An 18897-nucleotide genomic window follows, 5' to 3' on the forward strand; every position below is an offset into this window, starting at 1 on the left:
AATCCCCACCCTCCAACACTACACCTGACAGACTGTCTCCAACCCTCATCTGAAGTCCCCTTCTCAAGCAGGTGCATTCTTAAGTAAGAAGCTCTCAATTCATCTGTAACCTATGTCCTAGATATCTGCCTCAGAGTTACTCTGAGGACTACAAGAATTAATTATCTTAAACTCATCATGTAAAGAGCACTTTCAGCTATCATAGTCAATGTGGAAGGCTAAATTATTTTGAGTCAAAATTCTAGGGAAAAGCCTTACTTGGCAGAGAGAAAGAAAGGCCAATGGGGCACAAGGGCCATTATTTGTACAAGAGATGAGCCTTGTTTGGCTTGGCCTTAGAGGGCAGAACCAGGAGCAATGGGGAGAAGCTGCCAAGAGTAATTTAGGCTTGAAGTTAGGAAATAGCTCCTGGTGATTAGGCTGTCTAAAAGTGGACCACACTGCCTCCAGAAAAGAAGGGTTTGTCAAGAAAAAGCTGATCATAGTGAGCATGCTGCAGGGGTGATTTATTTAGTATAGGTTGAAGAAGAGTTCCCTTCCAGTTCCATGACTTTTATTTGTCTAGAAATTCACTTCTCCATTACACTGAACTATCTGTAATGCAGCGGGCTGTCTCAGTGGTTCTAGACTCTTACTGGAAGTGAAGGAGGTGGGGTGCAAGGGATTCATGCACCAGGGAAAAGAGGGAACCATGGGATTGAAGACTGCCCCTTGGATCCTAGCCAAGCTAAATCTAAACACCAAGTTTTGTGAGACTAGAGAAAAAAGGCCAAACTCTGCTTTAAAAGGGAAACATTTATTCATAAACAACTTATGTAACCAGGTATACTTGTAGGGGTGGGAAGCGAGGCTTGCCCCCTAGTACTCTTCCCCTTCCTCAGCCTCTGCCTCCACCGAGTCAACGCCCACCTCTTCATAATCTTTCTCCAGAGCTGCCAGATCCTCCCGAGCCTCTGAGAATTCACCTTCCTCCATGCCCTCCCCCACATACCAGTGGACAAATGCCCGCTTGGCATACATCAGATCAAACTTGTGGTCCAGCCGCGCCCATGCTTCTGCGATCGCCGTGGTGTTACTTAGCATGCACACAGCCCGCTGCACCTTGGCCAGGTCACCACCTGGCACCACGGTGGGGGGCTGGTAGTTGATGCCTACCTGTCAAGGAGAGGGAAAAACACTCTGTCAATGTTAAAATGTTACTAGTAATCACTAAGACTCTGACCCTGGAGCCTATGTGTTCTCCTGACTCCTATCATTTCTACCTTCTCCCTAGATTGTGTCACAACACTGCAAAACTAGCCCAGGAATGTCCTTCTGTTTGCTGCTTCAGGGATAAATCCAGGCTAGTGCTTTGACCTTCCAAGGGTAAAGTTTCTCTATTCACACAACAGACAGTGCTATTAACTCCACCCTATAATTTTACATCGACTGCCCTGGAGCCTTCACGGACCCAAATACCAAGGTTGCCAAGGTGCAAGGTAACTCATTCTGAACCTAACAGCTTAACAAGCAAGCCAGAGAACCCTTGCAGTATATGCACACTGACCACAGGGCAGGCATTATGGAATGGTAGACTCAAGTACACCAAGTCCAGGAGCTGTGGGTGCTGGGGCAGCCCAGGACCATGGCACCAACTCCACGTCCAACCCTCTGCCCCACCCACCAACACAGGCAGCACCTGGGCTCCAGTGTCCCCTTTTAGTAAAAGCCTATCCCATGGAGGCACACACCTAAAGCAAACTCATCCTGAAAACACGTTCTTCACTCTCCTGATACTATGCCTTTGGGGCTGCTGCTGCTTCCTATACCTTCCCCTGACCTCTGCCAAGTAACACCCCTGTCCTTCCAGATTCAGCTCAGCCTCTTTTTCCTGAAAGCCTTTCCTGATCTCCATCTAGCAGGACATGACCTCAAGTACCTGCCAACACTCAACCTCATGGCACTCCAGGCTCCCTCCAGTTTTGTATTCTACTTATAGACATCTCCCGTATCTCCAGGGTGACAAAAGTCAAGCAGGAAGATTTTCTTGAATATGCAATATCACACACACACACACACACTGTCCAATGGGTGTATCCTTAAAGGATTTCACCATAGCATTTTCCTAAATCTACTGTTTTATGACACTAAAACATGACCCCAGGGAGCCCAGGTTACCTTGAATCCAGTGGGGCACCAATCCACAAACTGAATCGTACGCTTTGTCTTGATGGTGGCGATCGCGGCATTCACGTCTTTAGGGACCACATCCCCTCGGTACAACATACAGCAGGCCATGTACTTGCCATGGCGGGGGTCACACTTGACCATCTGGTTGGCAGGCTCGAAGCAGGCGTTGGTGATCTCTGCCACAGAGAGTTGCTCATGATACGCCTTCTCAGCCGATATGACAGGGGCGTAGGTAGCTAGGGGAAAGTGGATACGTGGATAGGGTACCAGGTTGGTCTGGAATTCTGTCAGGTCGACATTCAGCGCCCCATCAAAGCGCAAGGAAGCCGTGATAGAGGAGACGATCTGCCCGATCAGACGATTCAAGTTGGTGTACGTAGGCCGTTCAATATCTAGGTTACGCCGACATATGTCATATATGGCTTCGTTGTCGACCATGAAGGCACAGTCGGAGTGTTCCAGGGTCGTGTGAGTGGTGAGGATGGAGTTGTATGGTTCCACGACAGCTGTGGAAACCTGGGGTGCTGGGTAAATGGCAAATTCAAGCTTGGACTTCTTGCCGTAGTCAACGGAGAGTCTCTCCATGAGCAGAGAAGCAAAGCCAGAGCCGGTGCCTCCTCCAAAGCTATGGAAGATAAGAAAGCCCTGCAGCCCGGTGCACAGATCTGCCTGAGGAAGGAAGGGGGAGAAACTCCATCAGTCCTGGGACATTGAGGCCCCCAGCAGGTTCCCAGCCTTCCCCACCCAATGGTTGAAACAATGCATTATGCCACAGGGTTATGTATAATCCTACAAGATTGTCTAACAGGACAGAAAAGGTAAACAACAAATGTTGGAGGTGATGTAGGAAAAATTGGACATTAATACACTGTTGGTGGAATTGTGAAATGATTCAACCATTTTGTAGAGCAATTTGGAACTATGCCCAAATGGCTATAAAATCATGTGAAAAGGCTACAAGCCAAGACCAGAGTGGAGGGAGTGTTGGTGGATGATTTTCTGTTTGCAGATGATTATGCACTCAATGCAGCCTCTGAAGCTGAGATGTAACAAAGTACGGATCAATTCTCTGCTGCCTGTGCTAATTTTGGCCTAATAATTAACACCAAGAAAACACAGGTGCTCCATCAGCCACCACCACACCATCCATACGTGGAACAACAAACGGAGAAGTTTTGAATGCTGTGGGTAAGTTCACTTACTTTGGTAAGTATACTTTTCAGGGAGGTACACATTGACAATGAGGTTGACGCACACATTGCCAGAGCGAGCTCACTGTTTGGGAGACTTAGTGTTTGGGAGAGAAGAGGTATTAGACTGACTACCAAACTGAAGGACTACAGAGCTGTTGACCTGACCTCACTGTTCTATGCTTGTGAAACATGGACAGTCTACTAGTACCATGCCACCCATGAGACTGAATTGCTTCCATTTGAACTGTCTGAGGAAGATTCTGAGGATCACCCGACAGGATAAGGTACCAGACACTGAAGTCCTTGATCGAGCTGAACTGCCAAGCATTCAAACTATGCTTCAGAGAGGGCAACTCTGATGGGCTGGCCACGTTAACTGAATGCAAAATATATGCTTGCCAAAAAGACTATTTCATGGAGAACTCATATGGGGCAGGTGATCACATGGTGCTCAGAAGAAGCAATACAAGGACACTCTCAAGATCTCTTTCAAGAACTTTGGATTTGACTTTGCGACATGGGAGACACTGGCACAGGACAGCTCAAGCATGGCATGCCCACATCAAAAAAGGTGCTGTGCTCTTTGAACAAAGCAGAATTGAGACAGCACCAAGTAAACGTAGGATGCGCAAATTTGGGGTATCCACCCCATATATTCACATGGACTATCTGTGCCCAACCTGTGGTAGGTAGAGCATTCTCAGCTTATATTGGTCTGATCAGCCAAAGTTGGACACACTGAAATTGCACTTTATTATGGTGATGTCATTTTGGTCCTCTTCGAAGATGAAGGACAACAATCAACCAACCACTCCTAGGTCTGTATTCAAAAAGAGATAAAAAGCAAAAAAGGGACCTACCTATAAGTACAAAAAATATTTTTAACAACTCTTTTTTAAAGAATTAGAAATCGAGGAGATGCCCATCAATTGGGGAATGGCTGAACAAATTGTGGCATATGATTATGATGGAATGTTATTGTACTATAAGAAATGATGAGCAAAATGCTCTCAGAAAAACCTGGAAAGACTTTGCATGAGTTGATGCAAAGTGCAATGTACCAGGTACAAAGTAACAGCAATATTGTAAGATGATCAGCTGTGAATGACTTAGTTATTCTCAGTAATACAACGATCCAGGACAACTCTGAAGGACATATAAGGAAAAATACTATCCATCTCCAGAGAAAGAACTTCAGGTGGTGTTTGAATACAGATTCAGACTTCTTTTTAACTTAATTTTTCTGTTTCCTTTCACAACATGGCTACTACGGATATAGTTTCCATGACTACATATATATAGCCTATATCAAACTGTTTGCCTCCTCAGTGGGGGTGGGGGTGTGAGGGGAGGGAGGGAAGGAGGGAGAGAATTTGGAACTCTTAAGTTTGAAAAACAAATGTTAAAAATTATCTTAACATGTAACTGGGGCAAAATAAAATACTAAATAACTACACAAAAAAGGAATTTATAAAGCAGGGGGCCCAGAAGAGTTTCCCTAAACTCATCAGTACTCTCCACCTCTATTCATTTCTACAACGGAGTTACTCTGCCACCTCCTTCCTCATGAAGCTGTCCCCCTGGGGACCCCTCCTCCTGTTTCAACTGCCTCCTCCCCCGATGTTCAAATTTCACTGCACTTTGTAGCTTTTATGAGTCATTTGTGAACAAGTCTTCTTCCACAGAAGATCCCCTTCAGTGACCCTCGGTTCAGCACACTCTAAGAAGCCGAGGAGAGCCTGCTTCCATCATTGGAGGAGCAGCTCAGCTCAATGTGGTGACACCCAGCATGCCCCAGTGGGCAGGTCCCACCTCAACTGAAAATCATCCGCCAACCAAGGCAGCGAAGAAGGGACAGGTTGAGCTGGTAGAGGGCACACACGCACAGATGAATCAGAGCCTCAGAATATGATGCAGGCAGATGCCAGCCACATCTTAGCTCCTTCCATCACATCCTCAGGACAGGAGCTGTCTTATTTCGTTTTGGAACCCTTGCTCCTCCTATGCTTTAAAATACATCTCTCAGGACAAGTGTTTGCTTTATTCCAACAAACAACGTCATTAATGCAAAAAGTATTCGATTTGGGGCCACAAAGACTCTGTCTCAGACCCAGTAGCTGTGAGGAGAGTTGCTCTGCAGCTTAGGGCACGACCAACCACCCTCATCTCTGGCATACACTCTCTACTGTCATGATCCTGCTTCTCCCTCCCGGCTCCTAATCTGAGTCCTGCCCCATAACAGGCGGTACAGGTACCTCTCTGGGCTCTGGTGACTGCATCATTGCCCACAGGATTAACGTCTATGCTGATGACTCCTGGGCTATGCATCCACCCCCTTGTCTCTCCTGAGCTCAGACCCATATCACCAATTGCTTAGTTGATGTCTCTCCACCCCTTTCTACTCCCCCACTGCTCTTTCCTGGGCCTAGCCTGTGATCCGGCCACACTGGCCTTCCTACTGTTCCAAACAACACTCCTTCACACGCTGTGCCTTTCTACAGGCTGCCTGTCCTCAGGCCTGGAATGCAGCCCCACCTCACCTCTACCCTCTGATACCTCTGGTTTCCCTCAACTCATGTGCAACCTTCCGTATTCTTGGGATGCCCAGCCACGAGGTTCCTCCCCCAGGGTTATCGCAGGCTTTGCACATACTCATAAAATGTGTCTGTTGTCTTCTTCGTTCAAATGTAAGCCCTTAGAAAGGGTCTTTCTATCTCCAACATAGTGCCTAGAATACAGTGGGTGGTTAATAATGGCTTACTGATTAAAGTGCTTTGCAAAACTTTGGAATACTAGTTACATGTCATCTACAAACAAAATATAAACAGCGTTAAAAGTCAGAAAGGTGTTTAAAGAAGCTCTCTGCCAAGAGATGATAAGAGGTGGCATTGTGTACCACACGTTAAGGTTACCAAAGGTAATGTATCTAGTGAATCTTGAGGTAAGATCTGAATCCACAGCTCTTGGCTTTCAGACCATTTCACATAGCTGCTGGCTCTTACCAGTTTGCGAATCCGATCAAGGACCAGATCAACAATCTCCTTGCCGATGGTATAATGGCCTCGGGCATAGTTGTTGGCTGCATCCTCCTTTCCAGTTATCAGCTGCTCAGGATGGAAAAGCTGCCTGTACGTGCCAGTGCGGACTTCATCTATGACAAGAGCAAGTTTGAGGCTGGTTATTTCACCTACTTGATTGCCACTGCTGTGCTCAAGTAGTAAACAGGAACAACTTCAGATTCTGCAAAGGAGTATGCTGACAAGAGACCAACAAAGAAAAGAATCCGAGATTCAGAAAACTCTGGGAGAATGTTGTAGGATAGAGTGGAAAGAGAAGAGGACTTAGGTGAATAAGAAGGAAATTGTGTAGGTGACTTGAAATTTCAGCCAGTAATCAACAACAGCTAGCATTCATAGATGTTTGTGAGGTTTGCAAAGAGCTTTACAAACATCTCCTTAGAGCTGGTAGATAAAGAGTTCCTAAGGACCTGCGGACACAGGTTCACAACACTGTACAGGAGGCAGCAACAAAAAAAAACTCAATGAAAATGAAGAGCAAGAAAGTAGAACGGAATCTAATGAAGTTTTACCAAGAGCTGAAAAAACAAGGCAAGGGAAAGACAGAGCCAACTGAACGCAGAATTCCAAGACAGCAAGGAGAGGTAAGAGGGTTTTCTTAAATGAGCAATGCAAAGGAAACAGAAGAAAACAGAATGGGAAAGACAAGAGATCTCTTCAAGAGAATTAGAGACACCAAGAGAACATCTCATGCAAAAACAATGGGCATGACAAAACGATCTAGAGACAGACATCCTGGAAAATGACACCAAGTGGGCCTTAGGGAGCACCGTTAGCAGTGAGGCTGGTGGAGGGGGTGGAACTCCAGCTGAGTCATTTAAAACCGAAAAGATGACGCTGTTCAAATGCTGCACTCAACGTGCCAGCAAATTTGGAAAACCCGACAGTAGCAACTGGATTGGTACGTACCAGTTTACATCCCTAACCTAAAGAAGGGCAACATCAAGGAGTATTTAAATTACTGAACAACGGAGCAAGGTTATGCTTCTGCTTTAGCAACATGTAAACCGAGAACTAGCAGGAGAGCAGGCTGGTTTTCAAAGAACCAGAGGACAAGAGACCCAACTGCCAACATCTGCTGGATTATGGAGACAGCAAGGGAGTTCCAGAAAAACATCTACTTCTGCTTCACTGACTACACTAAAGCCTTCCACTTTTTGGCAAGTGCACAAAGACACAGGAAGACCAGATCATCTTACTTGTCTCCTGAGGAACCTGTATGTGGGTCAAGAAGCAACAGGTAAAACCAAGCATGGAACAATTGATTGGTTTAAGACTGAAACAGGAGTACAACAAGGCTACATGTCATCACCTTATTTAACTTATATGCAAAGTACATCATGCAAAATGCCAGGCTGAATGAATCAAAAGCCAGAATTAAGGTTCCCAGGAGAAATGTCAACAATCTTAGACGGCAGAAAATGAAGAGAAATTAAAAACCTCTTTATGAGGGTGAAAGAGGAGATTGTAAAAGGTGACTCGAAGCTTAACATCAAGAAAATAGATGAATAAAAATCTAAAATCTTGGCAAATAGGAGAAGAAATGGAAGCAATGTCAGACTTTGTATTTTTGTACTCAAAGATCACTGAAGATAGTGAGTACAGCCATAAAATTAAAAGACACTTGGTCCTTCAAAGGAACACTACGGCAAACTTGGACAGCAGACAAAAAAGCAAAGCCATCACCTTGCCAACAAAGGTCCATGTAGTCAAAGCTGTAGTTTTTCCCATAGTGATGCATGGCTATGAGAGATGGACTATAAGGAAAGCTGAGCACTGCAGAATCAATGCATTTGAATTGTGGTGCCAGGAGGCTTTTGAGACTTCCTTGGACAGCAAAGAGATCAAATCAGTCTATACTTAAAGAAATTAATTCAAACTATTCACCGGATGGTCAAATACAGAAGCTGAAGTTTAAATACTTTGGCCACATAATAAAAAGACAGCTCACTGGAAAAGACCCTGATGTTGGGCAAGATTGAAGGCAAAAGGAGAAGACGATGGCAGAGGAGGGGATGGAGAGATAGTGTCATGCAAGCAACAAAAATGAGCTTGGACAGATTTTGACAGATAGTGCAGGACAGAAGGGCCTGGCATGCTATGACCCATGGGGTCACGAAAACTGACATTTTGTCCTGACAACAGGTAGGCTGCTTCCTTCCCAGGGTTGTTGTGAAAATATAAAAGTACTATTTGCCAAGCACTTCGAAGACTTTAAAGTGCTCTGTGTAAATGCTTGCTATTATTAGGATATCTCTAGCAAGCAGGTGCTATTACTATCCTCACTTTACAGATGAGGAAACTCAGACTGACACAAGTTAAGTGACCACATCTACAGCATCTGAGGCCCCATTTGAACTGAGGTCTTCTTGACTCCAGGCCCAGCACTCTAAGGCTGAATTGGGGAGGAAAAATTGAGGCCAACGTGAAAGCTAACAAGCCTGCAGGACAAGGTGTTGGTCCAGGGTTTCCCTCTTGGCTGGAGGAGCAGGGTGGAGGACAATTCAGGAGAATATAAAAGGCTTGGCTGAGATGAATCAAGCAGGATCACAGAACAGAAACTGAAGAGGCAGGCTCTTGGAGAAGGGGAGACAGAACAATTGGGGGGAAACCAGGAGCTGACTGGCCAAAATGACAGAAGGCAAGTATCAGGGAAAGAGGACATAGCTCAGGAGTTGCTGAACAAAACCAAAGAGAGGCAAGTTAAGAGGAGAGCAAACATCAGTGAGTGTGGCTCAGTGGAAACTGTGCTACTGAAGGCCCAAGTTCAAATCCTACCGCTATCACTAAGTGTCATGGTCAAGTCAACACATCTCTCAGCCATCAGTCTCCATATCTGTTGCACCAGATGACCTCTGAGGCACCTTCTAGCTCCAACTCTAGGATCCTGTTAGCCTGAGTGCTCACTGGGCATTTAAAGTCAAAACCAAAACCTCCTCTTTTTAAGGAGTAGGGAAATAGGATGTGCAAACATGCACACAGGTAAGTGTGGTTCTCAGCAGGGAGCCAGGGGCCAAATGATCCAAAATAGCTATGAATGTCTAAGGAGAGAGTGATTACTTTGGGGGGGGGCGGGAGGTGTTTAGAAATGGCCACACAGGGGAGGAAGAACGCATCAGTCACTGGAGGGAAGCCAGGAAGGAAGACCAGGAATCTGAATTCTGGCCCAAGGGAGAGCCCATGTTTATTCACGGAGGTAGGAGGTGACAAGCTCAATTGGGAAACAGTTACTCTCCTTTGGCCAAATCACAGAACATTGGTAACCTAGCTTAACCATTAAGCCCCAAAATGTAGCAGAAGGCAACTCCTGCACAGCGTTAACATTATAACACAACACAGATAATCCCTAAACCCAGGTACATTATTTCAGGTGTAATGTAGTACATTCAAATTTCCCAGGCCCTAATTTTCCCTTCATTGGGACATCTGGGCCAACCCTTTGATCTGTAAGACTTATAGATTCATATTATGATATATACAATATATCTTGTTATAATCATATGTGATATACAATGCTGGTCAGTCATTCCAGTCATGTCCAACTTGTCATTTTCCCATTTGGGGTTTTCTTGGCAAAGACAATAGCATGGTTTGCCATTTTCTTTTCACTCATTTTACAGATGAGGAGACTGAAGCAAACAGGGTTATATGACTTGCCTAGGGTCACACAGCTAGTGAGTGTCTGAGTCCAGATTTGAACTCAGGAAGATGAGCTTTCCTAACTCCAGGCCTGGCGCTGTGTGTACTGCACCACCTGGCAACCTATGATAATGACACATAACACAACAATGAATGACTCAATGACCAACTTGTCCCAAATATCAATTCTCCTGCAGGAAACAGACTAAAAATTCTAAGACTTAATACCCATGAGGCTAAGTAGAAGCAGGCTTGCTCTGAGTGTGAATGTGTGTGTGCATGCACACATTTTTGCTTCAGCCCAAGCCCTGTACTGTTTTGGTTTCCTGTTACTCCTTCCCTGAATTACAAAAAAAGATCACAGGTCTCAGCCCTGTTTTAAGACTTAGGAGAGAATCTAGTCCCAGTTGTCCCTGAGCAGGGATCATTTGTGTTGGGGGTGTAAGCTCAGTTCCATGTGGACAGTCTCCGGCAGGTAAAGGTGAGAGCTTCTAAACCTTAGAGTTCTCATGAGGCCCCCCAGGGAACAGCAGGGAATTGAGGTGTGAGACCGAGCTATCTCATGCATTTCCGCCTCTTCCCGTGAGAAAAGTGATGGGAGAGAGCATCCCCGCCCTTGAGATTGGCCCGGGTCTGAGCACACCTATTGTTATCTAACAGGCACGGTATTCAGGTGCAAACTATGTGGCAGGAGAGCTTAAGTAGGGTCAGGAAAGCCTGAAGGCACGCTTAGCGCTGAGGGGCCCTTAGAGGACAGAAGGCCCCTCTTCCTTCTCTCCTCTCTTCTCTCCTCCCTCTCCCCTCTCTCCCCACTTCCACTTCTGCTTTCATTCTCTTACTGTAAGATCTTTGCCTCCTTCGGAGATTTCTCTCTCTCCTAAGGAAGAGTTCCCCCTGCACATGTAACCAAGACCCTGAATAAAGCCTAACCCTCGTTCGACTCTCTCATACGTTTATCCGGTTTGGCCAGCCAAAGACCTGCGATAGGTAAGGTAAGACTCGGGTAGCCCTCAGGCCTCTAGGCCTGGCACATTTGTATAACAATCCCATTAAGTGCTTATTCAGGCATCATTTGAACATCTCTCATGATGGGAAATCTCCGGCACCCTAAGGCATCTGACTCTACTTGTGGACAGTTAGCTGCTAGCCCCCTTCTTTTTTTCACTGAAAAGAGGAGAAGGTCTAAAGAACCAGAAATCTCCTTAAGTCTTTTCAGAGAAGCCACAGGTTCCATAGGTTCATCCCATAGAGCTCTGGCCATTAAAGCAGAAACCAGTATTAGAGAACTAAGTGCTCTGGAGGCTTAGCCTTTGAGGACCTCCACCGTTTTCATGACATGATGACAGACAAACTCAACTTAACGTCAGCACACAGGAAGGGCTGAATGTATGTCAGTTTTTCAGCCTGAACACTGCTGCCATTGAGCTAACAACGTTCATGGGGCACAGACTAAAGAGCCTTTGCCTCCCTTGTATCTCCAGCATTCAGCACAGTCCTTGGCACGTGTAACTGAATCCAAACCTGGCAATTACAGTGAACCTAACAAGTCTGCATCAAGCTCCTACACAGTAGCACCTGCTTACACGTTTGCCGACGTGCCTCTGATGCCCACTCTCCCAGGCTGCTGTGGCATGTTACCCAGAGTACTGCCTTCCTTCTGCATTTAATGCCCCCTTCAGTGCCATGCCCCGATACATCCCCTCTTACGAAGGGGTGAAATCCTAACTCAGCTCCCTGAATACGTACCCACTACGGTTGGCTCCAGGTCCACAAACACAGCCCTGGGCACGTGCTTGCCAGCCCCAGTCTCACTGAAGAACGTGTTAAAGGAGTCATCCCCACCGCCGATGGTTTTGTCGCTGGGCATCTGCCCATCGGGCTGAATCCCGTGCTCCAGACAGTACAGTTCCCAGCAGGCATTGCCAATCTGCACCCCCGCCTGCCCCACGTGGATGGAGATACACTCACGCTGGAACGGAAATGCACAAGGGCAGGTTAGTCTCCCAGGTACTTCCGGTGACCCCGTGCCCGGCACCTGCCTTCCTACAGCCGGCCCTTCTCTGGCCTCGGGGCTCAGCCCGGCCCACGGAACCGGAAGCGCAGCGTGTTAGGGAACGGAAGAGTAGAGCCTCGTTACGTGGCCAGGGCCAGGGCTCCTCGGGTGTGGACCGGAAGTGGTGCATCTACAACAACCCACCCCACCCCTGACGACACGGGCGCTCCCGGAGGGCACGAGGGCACCGAGGGCACGGCCGCAGGCCGGGCATGGACGGGTGAGCCAAGGGAAGCCCCCCCAGGCCTCCCCTGGCCCACGCCCTCCCCCACGTGACCCCTAGGCGCCCCTCCCCCACCGCCCTGCGTCTCCCCCATACTTTCAGACGGCTCCCTCCTCGCGCACTTTCCCACCGGGGGGCCCTTCATTCTCGCTCCGGACCAGCACCAACCTAGGCCGAGGCGGCCGGGCGGCCCCCGCCCCCCCTCCATCCTTGGGGGCCGCCCCCCCTTTGCTCCCCGATCCCCCGGGCCGCTCCCCCCACCCCTGCGGCTCCCCCTGGCGGCTCGAGTCGGGGCCCTGGGCGGGGAGGACCGGGGAGGGGAGGCGGGCCGGGGTCTGGGGTCCGCGGGGGTCCCCGCCGCCCCTACCATGATGAGACGCCGACACCGACACCGCCAACGCCACCGCCGTCCTCAACGACCAACGACCGACTGAGGGCGCGCACGGCTTCTGCGCGCGCCGCCCTCTGATTGGCCGAGCCGCCCGAGCGCCGCCGCCCATTGGTGGAGCCGGGCCGAGGTGCGCGCGCAGGCAGAGCGCCACGAGGCGCGAGGCGCGGGACGCGAAGCGCGAGGACACTGCGCCTGCGCGAGAGCCGGGCCCCGGGGCGGAGGGAGGGGGGGAGAGGAGCACGAGGAGGGGGGGAGAGGGGCACGAGGTCAAGCCCCCAAAGAGGAGCTGCGTCCGCGGGCGCGTGGACGGCGGTTGTGGGGGAGGGGAGGGGAGGGCACAAGCCGACTGCGCCTGTGCGGGCAGCCCCCGCCGCGCCCCCTTCCGCCCCACCCTCGTGTCTCGCTTTCCTCCCCCGTAAAGGGGGCGCGGCGGGGGCTCCCGGGGAGGGCGGGTCCGTCTGGGCCACGGAGGCCTCGAGCGCCCAGCCGTCCACCCCGCAGGACAAGGGCCGGCCGCAGCCCCCCAGCCCCCGAGCCCTTCCCAGCTCTGCGTCTCCGCGAAAACACGCCTGCGCCCGTCGTGCGGAGGGGGAAACTGAGGCACGGAGCGGCGGGGGGCCTGGCGGGGGCCGGCCTCGCCCCCCCCCAGCTTGGCCCAGCAGATGCCCAGGCTGGCCGCGGGCCGGGCACGCGGCAGGCGCTCCATCAGTGGGCATGCCCGTGCGGTGTGCCAGGCCCGGGTGTGTCCGGAGCCCGCTGACCGTCTGGTCACCCCGCGGACACTCTCCGAAGCGGGCCCGGCAGCGCGGACCCGGACCCCTCCTTCCCCGGCGCCTGGTGAGTGACCCCGGCCGGACCCTTATCCTCCCCCGCCCCGCGGCTCCCATTCAGGGCAGTGCCCTCCCGGCCTGCAGGCTCCTGCCCAGGTCTCGCGGCTGCTGGGGGGCTGAGGCTGGACTCGAACTCAGGGCCGCGGGCCGGCCTCCGGATCAAGGGCCCGAGTCTTCCCAAGCTCTTAGTCTTGGAACGACTGTGTCCAGAAAGCCCCGGCCCGGACCTGTCCTGGCCCTGCGAGGCCAGCCCCCAGGGGCGGGACGCCCTCTGCCCACCCTGGTCCTGGTCCTGGCCCGTCCGGTGGTGAACGAGGGGCTGGTCCCACCGCTTCGGACATCCCACCAGAGTCCCTGCTCCTCCCTGCTGCCCTGGGGCGCTGCTTGCTTGGGTGCACAGCCTGTCCCCTTCCTGGAGTGCCCCCCCCCAGCCTCAGGAGCTGCCCCCCCCACCCCAGCCTCAGGAGCTGCCCCCCCCACGCCAGCCTCAGGAGCTGCCCCCCCCAGCCTCAGGAGCTGCCCCCCCCCAGCCTCAGGAGCTGCCCCCCCACCCCAGCCTCAGGAGCTGCCCCCCCCCAGCCTCAGGAGCTGCCCCCCCCCCAGCCTCAGGAGCTGCCCCCCCAACTGAGCTCAAATCTAGCCTCACGTGCTGCGTGACCTGGGCAAGTCCCTTACCCCCTGTTTGCCTCAGTTTCCTCATCTGTAAAATGGGGATGATAACAGCACCCACCTCCCAGGGTTGTGGTGAGGATCAGGTGAGATCTGATAATGTTTAATATAAAATTTTGGAATAATCTCTTTGTTCTCTCTGAAGAAAACTCAGAGAATGCCTCTTCCTATGTCAGCAAAAGCCAGCCAAGGCTGACTTAACATTCCTTAAGTGACCTTTAACCTAAGACACTATCTTGAATAATGGGACGTTTTCCATATCTTAATATTTGCAGACATATACTATGTTATGGCATGTTAATGGTAAAGAAAACACAGACATCTTAGGTCGAAATTTCTATTGAACTTTGTTTACCCTTTCCTATGTCAGTTATCTGTTTAGGGCAGGAAGCCTGCCACTTACTAGTGGTGGGATTTCCGAGACATATGTTTACTCAGCTTGGAATCCCAAGGCCTGACCAACATTACTTTGTTAATTGTCCTGTCTTACTGAATTTATGATTTGCTCAATTAGGAGAGTTCCTTTCTCATGGCAAAATGTATATAATCCAGAAGATTTCTGCACTGGGTAGCCAGAACATTTCTGGCTCCATAATGCATTATGTACCGTTATCTTTAATGGGGAATTGATCAATTAATTAATTAAATCATAAAATGTATGCATTTAGCCTGCTGCCTTTTCTTTAACCAAGTTTTCAGGTCAACAGTTATGGCGCCCAAACGTGGATTGGAACTGTGGAACCGAATGGACATTTCCTCATCTCGCCAATGCCAGGACTCCGGCGCCAATAGGAACTGCTTTTCCTAGAGTCCTGGGCCTTGACGGGGTTGGGGTAAGTCCTTCCATTCCCAGCTTCCAAAGGACTCAAAAATTCCCTTTAAAGATAACCGCTGGACAGAGACCACTCTGCGTGAAAACGCCTCTGTATTAATTAGGTCTCCTCTGAAGATCGATCTAGGGAAATCAGCTAGCCATGCGTCAGTCAAAAACTAGAAGCAGAGATCCGGCTGACAAGACCCCTGTTTCTTGTGTGTCAAGCCGTTACCAACCTGATGATCACAGGTATTACTAGCACTAGTGTTAATCAACTAAAGATAGCCCTAAATTATGTTGGCCACCACAGGGCTCTTTTGGACCGGTCAAAGTTACTTTATCTTACAACCAAATTAAGTTTAAAGGCCAACAAAACAACTAGCCAGCAGCGAGGACGTTTCATCCTGGGCTTGCTGAATTGGCTGAGCGAGAACAAAAGACAGGTAGCCTCTTCCCTCTAAGGCTGGGAGCTGCTTCAGCACCTAGCCGTGTCCTGGCAAAAATCCTTTCTTCTTCAAGGGCTCCAGTCTGTCCTTCCCTTCACTCCCTCTGTCCTATTTCTCACCCCTTTCCTTCCCTCCCCTTCCCTTTGAAGGCCTCTGATCTGGGGAAACTGAGGTCACCTAGATGCAATCTTTCCCCCTGGCCTTCCCCTACCTTAGCCCTGAGGAAGGCAGCCTCTGTTCAAGCCTCTGTTGCCTCCCTCCTCCCCTTTCCCCGTCCCCACTTTCCCGTAAGGGCTCTGGTCCTGAAGAGGACAGTTACAATCCACCAAGGACTAAAGGCCTGAACCTATTCCCATGGGGCCTGTTCCTTTAAGACAGTCAGAAACTTTGGGGCACCAAGACTCCCCACCCCTCCAAAGACCGCAGGGGTGCTCTGAGCAAAGGCTGCAGGATTCCCCTTTATTATCAGACCTTGGATTCTTGCAAAGCCTTTCCTCAGAATGATAATAGCCAATTCATGATGGGGATTCCTAGCAAGCTTCTAATTGCCTTCTCTCTCTGGGTTGTTTTTTTGTGAGCTACGTTTGTATTTGTCCTGTTGTCAGTTTGTCTGTTGGTGTATGTCCGTGTCTGTATCATGTGTGCTGTGAATGAGTGTGTTATCTTGTAAGATTTAAGTGCAAGCAGCCAGACTTCAAGGGCTGCAGCTAGGGAAATAAATTAACAAACAAAACTTTGAGACTTTTCCTTGTCATTCTGGTCTGGCCAACCTGGAATTACAATGGAAAGGTAGATCATCTTAGGGAAAATCATTTTAGCAGAAATTCTGCTGCTTGGGGGGGGGATTGGTAAACGTGGAAGAATCAGGGCTGTAGCGAGCATTCTCTAAACTCTGCCTGCGAAAGTCACCACTGGGACATCAGTTTCTCTGCTCGTGGTAAGCTTCACTTCTTTGTTCCAGTTGCAAAAAAAAGTATTTTATCTGTTTGACCCATTTTTCTGATTTGTAAAAATAATTGTGCTTGTTGTTATGGGATCAAAATGACAAAATGATTGTAAAATGCTTAATGTAATAACTGGTATATGTTACATACAACATTATTATCTCTCTAATGTAATTGTTACCTCTGAAGTGGTTTTAATTGCTAAAAGTAATAAGATCAATAATTTCTGGAAATGCAAATTATACCATCTGCAGTTATTGTTGTGTTAAAACTATTTCTAGGATTGTATTTCTGAATTTCTCTTAGATTGTGAAAATTGAGTGACCACTGTAATCTAGAAATAGTGTTAGAACAATTTTTAATATGAATTTTGTTGAAATTAAAAGATGTTGGGAAAATTGTGTAACACCAGTTATGTTACTTTATCAGTCCTGCTAACCTTGTCTTTTAATGTTTTGTAACGGTCATTTAGAAAACCAGGTATTTTCACCCTTGTCTGTTAAAAAAGTTAAAGCTAAAGAATTTGGCTATCTTCTGTGAAGTTGTAGGATTGTTAACTCAGTTATTTGGGATTACTGTTTTAATACTGAAATCTAAAATTGTTAAGTGATTCCTGTGTATGGAAAGGAGGGAATGGAGTGAAAACTTTATTTCAATTCCTTCTGTTCATTCAGAACAGTCCTCTCATTTCTGTGGGTAAGATCATCAGTCCTAGTAAAGGAATTTGGTTGGTTAATGCAAATTCTAAACAATGAATATTACTTGTGCAGAAGTTATAATAGAGAGAATTTTTAATAATTGGCTTTTACATCAGGACAAGTTTTAAATCTGAGAAGGAAAGATGTTAAATGGAATCCCTTACGTGTGTGTGTGTCCTGGTAAATCTTTATTGTTTATTGTAACTCCAAGAGAGTGAAAATAACTGTTATCTGACTTAAGTTGTGATTAGTGAAACTTGCTGTTTAAGGTAAAAGGCATTTGGGACCACAACTATTTTTGTTTTGAGTTTGAATTTGGGTATAGCTGTCTGCATTAAATCAGTATCTGAGACACATGCCACAAAGAAATATTTCTCACCTCACTAAACACCGAGGGGACAATTCTAGACTCAATCTAGGATGGGATCTCCCTGGCTCAGTTTCCCTATTGTGTTCCTTTAAAAAGGAATGTTTTTCACCTGACTATTCCTGAGTCTGGCTATGAAACAGATACTGCATGATTGGAGAATTTCACTCCTATCTGAATTCAAACAGAGTAAAGGATGTTTTATCTTGTCATATTTGGTATGTCATATGTCCCTGCTTTTCCCTTCTATAGCAAATTTCTGTGGTCAATAACAAGTAACCAGCAAAACATGTGAGCCTTTTGTGTAATCTTGCTGGGAAATCTAATATTATTTTTATCTGAAATTAGAACATATGCAGAAGTTTATGTAAACTATTTAAAAGCAACAGTGTTTTTCTGTGAGTCAGTCTCTTACATCTAAGAATACGGCAATAATTAAGAATTCAGTTTGTTATAATACTTTGGAAATTCATATTACTTAAGAACATTTTTGTAGCAACTCAGCTTTAATGAATTCCAGTTTTAAAGGTTTATTTTTGCTTAAGAAAAAAAAAAGAGATATCAAGCATTTTAAAAGTTTCCAACTAGTTTTCTTCATAAGAGTTTAGTGAACATCAGAGTAAATTTTAAACTGTTTTTAAAGAAGGGAAATACTTTTAGAAGAAATGTTTTGAAAAATCATGTGTAATTCTTAGAAGGCCTACTAAAGCTTCAAAATAATATACTGTTAAATTAAGCTGTTTTGATCTGCATATGTAGTCATTCTATGGCCTAAATTAGAGTTAAGGTTTGCGTTTGAATTTATTATATGTAAAAAATTTAATTCCTGGAGTATCTCATTCTTCCAGAGTGAGTATAATTAGGAAAGAATAACAACTTGAGAAACAAAGACATAATTCCATCAAACTATAAATTTAGCCATTAACCTCTTTGCTTTGTTTAAGCTGCAGTTAGATTCCAGTACAGTTATGCTAGCAAAAAGTAATAACTTATGAGCCATCTTGTCTTATGGTTAAAATGTAAAAGCAAGTGGAAGAATAGGATTGAGAGATTTGGAAAGATAAATTAAGTTCTGTTTGAAACTATGAAAGGTAGATAAGATTTGGGAATAAATATGGGTTATCCAAACCCCTCTTGCTCCTAGATAGTTGTTCTGGATACTTTTGTGTCAGTTTCAGATGGTTTAAAGTGTGAGGAAGCATTTTATCTGAGGGATACCAGCCAATATTGATTTGCTATATAAGACTGGGACTGCAATTTACTATTGTTTGAAGCTCTGATTACAGGAATACTTGTCTAAGTTATCATAAAGCCAATTGACATGTGCTGCAGGCTAATGGTGGATGCTTGAGAAGGTTTTGAAGACGACCTTGGACATGGCCGA

At 47.4% G+C, this 18897-nt stretch overlaps 1 protein-coding gene across 1 annotated transcript; it reads right to left on the minus strand.

The window, feature by feature from the left end:
- Window positions 1–780: 780 nt before the first annotated feature.
- LOC140498909 (tubulin alpha-3 chain) lies at window positions 781–13062 on the minus strand. Its single transcript, XM_072599675.1, has 5 exons — window positions 12722–13062; window positions 11825–12047; window positions 6365–6513; window positions 2158–2838; window positions 781–1155 (listed from the first exon to the last, which is right to left on the minus strand). The coding sequence occupies exons 1-5, from the start codon at window positions 12722–12724 to the stop codon at window positions 859–861; spliced, it is 1353 nt and encodes a 450-aa protein (XP_072455776.1). The 5' UTR covers window positions 12725–13062; the 3' UTR covers window positions 781–858.
- Between the last annotated feature and the right edge of the window lie 5835 nt (window positions 13063–18897).

This window comes from Notamacropus eugenii, chromosome 4, assembly GCF_028372415.1.
Source record: "Notamacropus eugenii isolate mMacEug1 chromosome 4, mMacEug1.pri_v2, whole genome shotgun sequence".
NCBI classification, from domain to species: domain Eukaryota; kingdom Metazoa; phylum Chordata; class Mammalia; order Diprotodontia; family Macropodidae; genus Notamacropus; species Notamacropus eugenii.

Coding starts and splice junctions, on each gene's coding strand:
- LOC140498909 (XM_072599675.1), bottom strand. Junction 2,839..6,364: donor TTGATCGGATTCGCAAACTG/GTAAGAGCCAGC, acceptor TTCCTTCCTCAG/GCAGATCTGTGCACCGGGCT. Junction 1,156..2,157: donor GGTGCCCCACTGGATTCAAG/GTAACCTGGGCT, acceptor TCTCCTTGACAG/GTAGGCATCAACTACCAGCC.